This window comes from Alligator sinensis, unplaced genomic scaffold (assembly GCF_000455745.1).
Source record: "Alligator sinensis unplaced genomic scaffold, ASM45574v1 scaffold442_1, whole genome shotgun sequence".
NCBI lineage: Eukaryota > Metazoa > Chordata > Crocodylia > Alligatoridae > Alligator > Alligator sinensis.
This window is the reverse complement of record NW_005841829.1, coordinates 6,624,278-6,636,427: the sequence shown is the minus strand read 5'-3', so window position 1 is coordinate 6,636,427 and position 12,150 is coordinate 6,624,278. Positions and strand designations below refer to the sequence as shown.

The following is a 12,150-nucleotide window of genomic DNA, read 5'->3' as shown; positions in this document are numbered from 1 at the left end:
TGCCCAAAAGGTGGTAGACTGGTTCTCAGTCTAGTGGGAACCCAACTGACAGGAGAGGATCAGTGAGAGTGAGATCCTGCAGGTTCTTAGATCCATATTGCAAATGTATTGCCATGTCTGCAAATAAAGCCAAAAATCTCTTACAAAACCACCTGCCTTATCTCTCTCTACTCTTGCTGAGATTGCAACAGATAGTTGAAGGAACAGTTTGTATGAATGGAATGGGAAGCTAAAGCAGCTGTCTGCCAGCTCTTCTCTGTTCCTATGGCACTGGCTAGAACAAAATAGCATGACAAACTGTGCTAGGACACAGCACTTTGGATCAGGGCAAGACATCTGGCTATTAATCTTCACTGATGTTAAGGCTCCAGGAATTGAGCACTACAGATTGCAGCAGTGGTTCTAACTCAGACTTTCTAGAAGTATTTTAAAAAATGTAAGTCATACTGCTGGGGAACACATTTCTGGACTTCTCATGTTTACTTTTAATTCTGTAATTTGTTCTGCTTCCAGGAAATCTGCTATTCATAATGCAAATCACATTTGTACCTGCAAGGTATAGAGGTAAGGCAGCCAGACACAGTCTCCCCAACCCAGGTACCATCCAAAATGATCATGGCAGATGTCAATGGTCTTCAAATACCAGGCTTCATTCCAGAAGAAGTCCAACACATAAATTCCCTGGAAATAAGGGGTCAGTTGCTTAGAACAGTGCTCTTTTGCTATTAAAGCATATCACTAGTTATCCTGATTAGTACACAAAACTATCCCAGCAATTTTAACTTTTGTGAGATCGATAACTGTCCTGAATTCCTACAATTGCAAATGCAGCATTTTCAAAAAATAACAAAACTGTACTGAAATATATTACACACATAGTGGAAAATATACCTTCAACCAATGCAGATGCCCCAATTTGTTGTTTTGGGATCTGAAACACTCTGGATAGACAAAGATTACAGCTCTGCTTTGAAAATATCTATTTATTATTATTAATAATGGCATACAGCATCAGGAGTTCTGTTTAACTGCATTCAACCTTTCAGCATCTCATTGTGCTTATTTAATCATACTAGAAACAGGATCTAGCAACATCCATACCATGGTGCAGAACTGCACTTCAAGACACTGTTAGTCTTTGAAATTGCTTGTCATTGTCAGTTACAGTTAGATGTTTGATATACAGTTTATGAGGTGCAACTGTTTTTCCTAAATTAGGACATTACTCTTCTGACCTAGCTCTTCCTCTGCTCCAAATCACCACACAATAACTGACACCACCACTGTCAGAGGTGATGAATGCATAGCCTTTCATTTCCTTCTCAAGTTTCCTAGACCGCAAGAATTCAGAAACAGCCTCCTCACAAAGATTTCTTGTTGCCTCCTTTCACCATCCTTTTGCCTTATTTCTGTTAGTTTCATGCATTCATTCATTTCATCTCCTCTCCTTTTCACTCCAGTGCTGAGAACAGGCACCCCTTGAGATGTTGTTTTTATTCTTTTATATCCTGTCCCAAAAGCTGCGTGCTGATCTTCAGCTTCCCTCAAGTACTACATACCTGGAAATACTGTCAATTTACTTTATCTTAAAAAAATTACTGTCAATTTATTTTATCTTAATTAACTGCTTTATCTTTAAAAAAGTCCTTGTTTGTGCACTCAGTGTTTTAAATCCAAAATATTAGCCATTTGAAAAAAATGTGTTTTTATTACAAAAAAAGCAAGCCTTGAAATCTTGAGATGACTGCATTTTTTTAAAAAACTTATGCTGAAAAAAAATCAGAGAATTGTTTTTAAAAATATGATTAATAATTTGGACATGTCTATGCAACACGCAGTGTGCCAATAAGGGATCTCACAAACACTGCATTGTTTCTAGGATGGTACAGGGGACAGGATAATGGGCTCTGCCTCAGCAATACACACAGAACAATAAAATGCATTCAAGTGTTAGGGGACACATCCACATATGCTATTAATTTCCTGAATAAGCTCTGGCAGTTCACACTGGAGTTTATTGCACCTGGGACTGCAGCACATTGAGCCGGGTCAGAGCAGCCCTGGCTGGCAGGGAGGCCAGGGGGTCAGCCTGCCAGCCCAGAGCTGCTCCACCCTGGCTCAACATGCTGTGGAGGGGCTGGCTGGCCACAAGGATAGCCAGCAGGCAGCCCCCGCACTGTAGCATTCTTGTACCCCATCCAGCCCTGGTCACTGTCTACGCATGCATTGCAGTGCACTAAATAACTCCACCATAGGACAGTACTTGTCCCAGACAGTACGGTCCTACAGCGGAGTTAATTAATTTACTATGCCCTAATAGGGATGCATGTGTAGACAGTGCCACTTTACTGGGGAGTTAGTCAGCTCTGCAGTAAAGCGCACATGTAGAAATGCCCAGGATGTGCTCAAGCATGCCTCTGCCTTGCATGGTAAGACTGGGGTATAGACATAATGCAAGAATCACAATAAAGCAGGGCTTGGCAATCTACAGCCCACCTTGGGCCCGAGGTAGATCACTGTGGCCTGCTGCTGGAAAATGTTACCAACTGCTGCAAAGAACTATTTAGATGGAATCATAAGATCCTTATTTAGATAACTTTTTCTAGAAGCCACTTCTGTTCCTTTAGGTCTGCACTTGGGAAGCTACGAAGTACAGTGTATGCGCCAACAAGATCTTTTAATACAAACTTAAGTTTCCAAATTTATTCACATTTTATTCCTCCAGGCTTACCTGCAAGACATTGACAAGGATCATGGAGTTGGTCACTTGGCCATATAGTTCCTGTTGCTTGGCAGCGAAGGAGAGGTTAATTAGGGTCCAGGCTACAATACCAGGACGGCCATTGAAGAACAGCTTGAAGTCAAACCACTTGCCTATGCGAGGGTTGAATTCAATTCCCATCATATAGTCGTAAAAATAGTTGCCAGTGAATTTACTAAAATTAGAGAGTTGAAAGGTGCTAAGTTTTGTGCAAAGTTATTCTATCAAGTTTCTGACTATAAGCTTTACTTCATTTTCTAATACCTAGAGTACCTCATGTACTAACAAAGCATAACACAAAATTATCATTAGATAAAATTATGCAGTTGGCACACTGCAAAAGCAAGTCCTGACTTGAAGTCCTAGTTAGTCTGGTTTGACAGACCATTTAAAAGAAACAAAGACTAAACAAATGCATTCTGGTATTCTTTTATCAAAATTAATATTAATATGTTAAATTTTCTAATAGTACTACAGTTACAACATAAAAAGACATACCAATCTTTAGCATTAGTGGGGAAAACATGGGCTTTAATCATTGCAAATGTGGAAACTACATATCCCAGTATGTTTGCACACCACAGGAGAGGAATCCAGTTGTCAATAATGATTGTAGGTGTGAACCAGTGGAAGTAGTAAGAACTTGCAAACCAGAGAGTGTGGGTAATGATCCAAGCTTGAAGCCCATTGATTTCATATTTATTCACTATACCTAGAAAGAAAGAGTTGAATTTTTCAACTGTTTGCAAAACTGTAAGATGAACATTATGTTTTATTAGTTTGGACATAGACATTTTATCCAGGAGCCTCAACTGAATGAAGTGTTTCTATTGTCCTCTGAGTCTTTTCTTAAGTATACAAATCTCACAGCAACCTCTCCTCTTCAAGTAGAAAACAGACTCTAGTGAAACCATCAACACTGTTCCTTAGACTTTTGTTTTCATTTTCCTATTCTTTCCACCACCCCCAAACAACAACAATAAAACAATTTTTAAAAGTTAGCAAACTTAAGGTAAAGAGAAATCCTTCAAAGTTAATTATGAAGCAAAAGGAGTAACACTTGAATGTGGAAAGATCAAATTAGTTTAACTTGAGAGAGTGTGTTGAGCTATTCTACTGAACACTCAGAGAAACCAATGAGTAATGCAAGGCTTAGAGACCACCATTCTGTTCTCTCCCAATATATCTGCTGGTGCAAAGTAATTTTCCTGCTGGTGGAGGAGTCTGGGTGAGAGTCAATACCTCTGCAACTAGAGAGTGTGGTTTTGGCTGCATTTTTAGTTCAGGTATCAATTATACTACATTCTCTCCACTAACATTCCCCTCTTGCATTCATTTTTAATATGCATATGATTTTTTTAAATGACCTATTCTTATATGGAAACAGTCTATATGAAGCTACTAGGTTCATAGCTGGTTAGAATATCATGATCAAGGAGTAGGCATTAATGTCTCAATATCAAAAGGTGGGGTATCCATTGGATTTCCCCAAGAGGGTGTCCTGGGTCTGTCTAGCACTATTTAACATATTCATTAATAACTGGGAGGTCTGAATTGAATGTACTGGGATGGGTTTCGCAGCAGATAGTTTAGAAGACAGAGTTATGATTTAAAGTAGCCTGAAATAAATGCAATGGAATTTAATTTGGAAAAAGCACAAATACAAAATGAACAATGACTGCAAAGATTGCTGTACTGCAGAAAGCATATGGGGATGGGACAAGGTGAGCTCTTGAAGTCCCTTCCTGTCCTGTTTTCTGTGCTTTATAAAATGGAATGTGCAATTTACGGTATATTGAAGGAAAGCTTACCAGCAGGAGTTATAGCACCTTCTTGTATTCCTCCTACATATCCAGGCAGAAACTTATGGCAGAAATCAGGTATCAGGGTATATAAAATCACCTATAATATGAAGAATTTAAAACAATAAATAAGTTGTGGGACAGACATAATCACTATAGATACATATGTGGGGTATTGTTTTTTTTGCTTTTAACTTGAAAAAATTCCCAGTTTTGAGAACATGGATATTCAGAAATGGCAAAAGCATGGATATTGCTTGAAATGGTAAAGTTTTCTGGTAAATATAGAGTAGACCCTGGCTGCCAAATCAGGCCTGTGCTGCTGCTGAGCTGAGTTCAGCACCCTTAGGCAGCCTGGCCATAAGGGGTGGTGCATGCGTGTGTCCCCTGGCTCCTGGCCTGGCCACTGCAGGCTTCTGCCTGTCTTGGCCACCCAAACACTGAATGTCAGTTCAGTTTGTTATTGGTTCAATCTATGCAGTTTACTGAAACTGAAAAGACTGAATCAATTTTGCCTTGGGTTTCTTGAACCTCTGTGCTTTGCCTAAGTGACAAAATCATTCCATACCAAGATGAAATATCTTTTGTTATATTAATTCAGATTTCAAAGTTTCTTACCAAAAAACTCAAATAAGTACCTGGAAAGTGACCCAGAGTATACAGATGTTAGCAGCATTCCAGCTCAGTGAAGGAGTCTTGTCCCAGATGTCAGAGAGATGGGTATTTCCCCCAAACAAATCAATGACTGGCTCAGTCAGGGAGCAATCATGCTGATCACATGACATTATAAAATAATAGACTATGAGTGGTGCGAACAAGAGCAGGAAAATGACTGCTGCCAAGGAAAAATAGTCGACTTCCCTGTAACAAATTAATACAGTTAGGTTCTTAAAGGATTCTTACACTGAAACAAAAGGTCTTGCCCCAATTTGAAATTAAGTTTTAGAGAATGTGTTATATTATGTAGTTCACAAAAGACCATTTCTATGTAGTAAAATAATTACAAGTGTTAGATAAGAAAAGCTGTACAAAAATAATTGTCTAAATGTGTATAAAGAGAGGTCAGGGGTAGGTGTTGCCTAGTCTGTAAAATGCTCACAAAGCTTATGATGAAGAAACCTGGTCTCATGATAAAGGCAGATCCAGGTTTAGCTCTTAGTTCAAAAAACATCACAACTGTTTGCGGTAACATCTCTATGCCTCAGTTTCCAACTAAAGAAAAAGTGCTGCAAGTTTGGCAGTTTGCTAATATTTGGAGTCTCAGTGGTAGGTCACAAGCTCTGGCAAGCCAGGACTTGCTAAACTATTCTCTATGCTAGTACCATAATAGTTTTTCAGATTTGTAGCACGAGTGTACTCTTCTGTCACTGAAGAAATGATCCATTATTACTGGACCTGTGAGGAGGTGTCTTTTTAGGGGAGCTGTTGCAAGTAAAAATTTGTTGTCTTAAGCTTTCTGGACAGATTTAAAGGAAAAGGGTTGACAATATAATAATGCTGTTTAGGATGGTGGTGTTTTTTTTTTTAAATATTCTGTACCAGCAAAAACTTGTGTCAATGTGATTATACTAGGAAAAGCGCTTCTTTGCCATTGTAAAAGATATCTACAGATGTAGTGTGTTTTGCTATAGTGTAGCTAAGTATGACCAATTTATTTTTTTTTAGGGCCAACAGTTTTTAATCAATGGTGATCGTGTTTGTAAGGAATGTTGCATTGGTAAGACTAGGAAAACATCACATTTCGAGCCTGTCTACAATTAGGGAAAACACATTCTTACCATGCTCTCCCCCATTGACCTTGAGAAGCTCCAGCTCCATTTGAGATGCCTTTATGTTTCCTTGCTTCAGAAGATTTTCCCTCCTGTGGGCCTGCCATCGAACCCTATGTGAAAGATAATTAGATTATTATACCATCTGTTTCTCCCTCGGGGGCTAATTTTGCCTTGTCGTTAAAAGAAGAGAAAATTTAAGGTCACTAAAATGTAAGACTGATTAAAAGACAAGCCAAAAAAAGAAAGAAAAGAAACCACATTTTGTTGGTTTACAAGATTGCAACCAGAAGTATCACTGATGTCAAGGCTTCTCCCCACCTCCCCCAATGAAGCATTGCTAAATATGAATCAGTTTGCTTTTCTCCCCCATTAAAATCCCTATCTGACTTTTCTCTCTGCAGGCCACCTTCAAGCAATGCTCGCATGTATACCACACTAATAAAAATGAAAGGAAACTATAGTAAGTGTACAATGCCTGAAAGGTCACCTCCCCAAATAAAAGATTCTGCCCTTTTCACCTTAAAATACAGATTTGGGACTCTCAGGTCTGTCTGTTCTTTTCTGCTTTTTGAAAATCTCTTTAATAATAATTAGCTCTTCAGCTGAATTTTATTGTTATTACAGACCAGAATTTTAGGGATGAGATGGGATAATGATTATAAAGTAATACTATATAAAATTAAAAATGTTCAATGGGTATTTGTCAGGCATTTAACCAGAGTTAGATGGGTGTAAACAAATGCAATTCCAGATTTTAAGCAATCCAATTTAAAATCCTATCTTCAAGTGCACATTTACAAAGGAAATGAAATAGAGAAGTCACAATCTTATACCAGTCACATGCAGGACTTGTACTAGAAATTCAGTTTTTGTTTTTCATGACAAGAAAAAGCAGAAGCAAGCACTCCACCTCCACGCACCTCTGTATACAAAACACACACAATACAATCCCAATGTATCCATACACTTTTTTCCAAGGCAGTGTCACACACACTTTACCCGGGTAGGATCTTGCTGATACAGGAACCCAGACGTTCAAACTATCAGACTGATAGAGACCGAGCAGAAGTTGGAAAAGATTCCCACAAGCAGTATTAAAGATTCACATGTGCACACTGAAACATGCCTATCTCCTATTTCCTGGACTACTGTGGGCGAGGGGTGGTTGGGAAGAGTCTTCATCAATCCCTTGCAGTCGAGGAGGACTGTCTTCCATGACTGTTGTATCTGTGTGTCTGAAGATGGCTGATGAACCCTACCCGGGATTGATGGACTCTACTGCAGCTTGGACATGTGCTTCCATGGGGAGCTGGGGTGCTGGATTCCGGGTTGGTCTGCGACATGCTGTTTTTGCTGCTCCAGCTTTTCCATCTCCTGTTGTCGTCATGAGGTTTTAAAATACTGAGATCACTGCAGCAGATTTTTCCTCCATGTATGGTAGTCCTGGGCAATAGTCTCCCATGACTTGACATCAATGTTGCTTTTTTATTTGTGTCCATGCGGGTCCTTATGTTCCAGGTCCCAAAAATTGTTGGTATTTTGACTGCAGTAAAGATGATCCCACTGGACACAATTATCCAGTCAGGAAGAAATACAGAATACTGTATTAGACAGGCTGTTTAGGGCACCTTTTCAAGCCTCCTCCCCATGTGGGAGAGAGCAAAGCAGGTCCTGAGGAAGGCTGCTTAGCCACAGTTACAGCTGCTGAATCACACTCCTGTCCACTGGCAATGAGTAGGGGATGCATCTGGGTGAACGTGTACACCCTGACATTGGCGGTGCACCCCCTGCAAAAAGTGCTGCTGATGCTGCCAGTGGCACCTGTGGGCAGTCGCCATTTGCCACCCCTCCTCGGCACTGACGGCATCTGCAGGTGGTTGCTGACTGCTGGTTGCCATTTGCCACCCCCACCCCACCAACAGCATTGCGGCCACCTGCAGGAGCTCACTGCTGCCACGCACCCATCACCGACAGCGCTGCCGCCGCCTGCGGGAGCTCACTGTACCCCCCCACCTCTGGGGCCACACGGCGTTCATGCTCCTGTCTCATCCAAGTGCTAGACAACCTTCTTGTAACTTCTGCCTCTGTGCCAGTTCATGGCTAGAAGCTTTCAGACCTCACAACCCTGCTCCTGTTGCCATTAGCTAGTCGCCAAAGTGCTTGAGGAATGTGCTGAAAAAGCTGTTTTCATGGAAGACATCTGTGCGTGACTTTCATCTTGGAGAAGCTGCTGCACATCAGCTTCATATGGTTCTTGACAGAATGGGACCTTGATCTAATGGCAGGGAGACCAAGACAACTAGTGGGAATCTCATTCCGCTGCAGGCTTCACCTGCCTTTACAGCCATTGAGATTCTAACATCTTCTTCCTCCTGCTCCACCATCGAGGACTTGTGGACCCATGGCTGAAGCTGGGCAAGCTCATTTTAGTGGCGACCTGTACTCACCACGTCACAGCACCAACAAAGGATATATGTGGCTTTTCAGGAGGAAAACTGTTACCATCTGCTGTCCTCACCAGATCCTGGTGATGCTGCTGCTGCTTGGTCTGCGACTGCTTATTCATCAGAGTTATCCCTGCTTATTTCTCAGCTAACCTTTCCTGAAGGTCATTCTACTATCTGCCACCTGGGGATGTGCTGGGTAGCAGTACAGCTCTGGCCCACAGAGGTAGAGTACAAACCACAAAACAGTTACCAATTTGAGCAATTTTTAGGATTCCTGCAAATAAAATTTGCTATGTCAGCTTGATGCTCACCTCTTATATCTAGCTCTAGATGTCGTTTTACAAATGCCTTCATCTCAAGCAGTTCAGAGCTTTGTTCCCTTTTATCTGAACTTTCTGCTAGGTCTTAAATGCTTGCAAAGACTGAGATTAGTGCTCCTAAATCATGCTCCTTATTTACATTTGTATAGGCAAATTCAAAAAGGACATGTGCAGAGTCCTATACTTGACATGAAATAACAGCATGCAGGGAGGGATACTGATTGGTTAATAACTCATTAGGCTGCAATATGGTAAAGAAATACCTTGGGGTTATAATAAACCAAATATGAGCCATCAGTATGCTCTTGTTGCAAAAAAGGTCAATAGCATATTGGATTGTATTAACAGGAGTACCTCTTGCATATCAAGGGAAAGGATTCTTCTGCTTGATTCAGCACTGGTGAGGCTTCACTTTGTGCATCCAGTTTTGGGCCCATGCTTCAAGAAGGATGTGGACCCACTGAAGGTGTCCAGCAGAGAGTAACAAAAATTAGGGGCCTGTGAAGCATGGCTTATGAGGACAGACTAAATAACCTTCTTTCATCTTGGAGAAGACTGAGGGAAGAGGTGTTGTGTGGGAAGAAAGTGTCCTTGATAAAAGTCTTTAAATGCCTGAGGGGCAATTATAGCATTGGTGATGCACAGGGGGTGCATGTGGATGCACCCCCTATGCAATGGAGTCAATAATGCAGTGGAGTCAATCCTGACTCCAAGATCCCTTTCCGCCTCTGTGCTTTCAAGAAGGGAACTCCCCAGCCTGTACGTATGCTGTGGATTCCTTCTCCCAAGGTGCAGCACCCTGCATTTGTCTACGTTGAACCCCATCCTATTCTCAACTGCCCACTTTTGTAGTCTGTCTAAATCTAGTTGCAGCCTCTCTCTCCTTCAAGTGTGCCCACCTCGCCCCACATCTTAGTGTCATCAGCAAACTTGGACAGCGTGCTTTCCACCCCCTTGTCCAAGTCGTTGATGAAGATGTTAAACAGTGCGGGCCTGAGGACCAAGCCCTGGGGTACCCCACTGCTCACATCTTGCCAGGTTGAGTACAACCTGTCCACCACTACTCTCTGGGTGCACCCCATCAGCCAGTTTTTTACCCTTCCAACTGTGCAGGCATCAATGCCACAGTCGCTTAATTTATTGATGAGGATGGGGCAAGAGACAGTGTCAAAGGCCTTCTTAAAGTCTAGAAAGACTACGTCCATGGCGACACCATCATCCAAGGATTTAGTTACTTGGTCATAAAAGGCAATCAGGTTGGTCATGCAGGACCTGCCTTTGATGAACCCATGCTGATTGCCCCTGAGCATGATCTCCCCTGCAGGCCCCCCACAGATGTGCTCCTTGATGATCCTCTCCAAGAGCTTCCCGAGCACCAAGGTAAGGCTTACAGGCCTATAGTTACTTGGGTCCTCCTTCCTCGCCTTCTTGAAAATTGGGACCGCATTAGCCAGTTTCCGATCCCCCGGCACCTGGCCAGATGACCACGAATGCTCATATAGCCGGGCCAAGGGCTCTGCGATGACCCCTGCCAGCTCCCTCAACACCCTTGGGTGGAGGGCACCCCAAGATTGTCCCTACCTCTGGTAGGTGGGATGTCCCAGTCCCTGTTCAAGAAAACAGAGGCAAAGAAACTGTTAAAAAGATCAGCTTTCTTGTCTGGCATAGCCACAAGATTACTGTTTGCATCTTGCAGGGCCCCTACATTGCCTGGTGCCCTCTTCTTGCTCCCAATGTACTTGAAAAAGGACTTGTTGTTGTCCTTAATCCTGGACGCTAGCCTGAGTTCCATCTCTGCCTTGGCCTTCCTAATAGCCCTCCTACACTCGCGGACTAGGGAGTACTCCTCCTTGGTGATAGTTCCTCCCTTCCACTGGTTGTACACCTCCCTTTTAGTCCTCAGGCATTGCTGAATGCCCTTGCTGAGCCATGGGGGTTTCTGAGCACACTTACCCACCTTGCTTCTCTCAGGGACTGTTATCCTTTGGGCCTGGAGGATCGGCCCCTTAAGGTATGACCATCCCTCGTGGACTCCCATCTCCTCTACCTTCTGGATCCTCAGTGCTTCCCCCACTAGTCTCCAAAGCTCATTGAAGCTGGCCCTTCTGAAGTCAAGGGCTTTAGCCTTGGTGTAAGCCACTGACAACCTGCGTTGGATAGTGAAATCCAGCAGGTGATGATTGCTATTGCCCAGGTGGTCAAGGACCTGCAGTCCCCTCACCAGGTCATCCCCCGTGGCCAAGACCAGGTCCAGCAAGGTGTTACCCCTAGTGGGGCTGTGCACTTCTTGGATAAGGTGAAGGTCCTGCAATACAGCCAGGAATCTACATGAGCAGTCAGACCTGGCTGTCTGCTCCTCCCAGCAAATGTTTGGGCAGTTTAGGTCACCCATGACAATAACATCCCTTGATCTAACCGCCTCCATAAGCTGACTGGAGAAGTCCTGGTCCAGCTCTTCCTCCTGGTTGGGTGGTCTGTAGTAGACACCCACCGTAAGGTCCCTTTCGCCATGCCCCCCTTGTAGTTTGACCCATAGTGTCTCTGCCTGACCCTCCTCTAACCTGAAGCTAATCCTTGATGATGTCCCTTCAAACCCTTACTTTCCTATGATCCAAAGCATCTATAAACTCCAATAAAAGTTTTACCTGATTAAAACACATTAGATTCCCAGTACTAACAGCATTTCTGAACTGATCCAAAAAGATACCAAGCATGAGAAACTCTCCATTGACCTGTTACACTGGTGTAAAGAACTGGATTACTAGTTAGTTAAGGGTGCACCAATAGAGATTTCTGGAGCCAATACTGATAGCAGATATTTAAGGAGACATATCAGCTGATACCGATCTAATATCTGATACAGCTGCCTCCAGCTGGTAAGTCTGGTGTGGTGGAAGGAGAGGGGGGATGGAAGGGGTGGGGGGAAGGCAGATCAATGCCCCCCCGTGGTGAGGGTGGGGCAGGGGCAGGCGCAGGCACTGCCCAGATGGGGCAGGGGGGAGAGCCGGTGCCATAGCTCGGGGGGAGGGGGGGGGGGGGTGCCGCGAT

At 43.1% G+C, this 12,150-nt stretch overlaps 1 protein-coding gene across 1 annotated transcript in view; it reads right to left on the bottom strand.

The window, feature by feature from the left end:
- Positions 1–12,150, bottom strand: part of DHCR7 (7-dehydrocholesterol reductase) — a 30,909-nt gene that overhangs the window by 5,500 nt on the left and 13,259 nt on the right. Inside the window, exons 2-7 of the mRNA XM_006014696.2 lie at positions 6,342–6,445; positions 5,202–5,424; positions 4,573–4,663; positions 3,260–3,473; positions 2,732–2,936; positions 550–681 (exon numbers count right to left, since the gene is read on the bottom strand). Of these exons, the coding sequence (XP_006014758.1) occupies positions 550–681; positions 2,732–2,936; positions 3,260–3,473; positions 4,573–4,663; positions 5,202–5,424; positions 6,342–6,439 (963 nt within the window). The 5' untranslated portion in view covers positions 6,440–6,445. The remainder of the gene's footprint in view (positions 1–549; positions 682–2,731; positions 2,937–3,259; positions 3,474–4,572; positions 4,664–5,201; positions 5,425–6,341; positions 6,446–12,150) is intronic.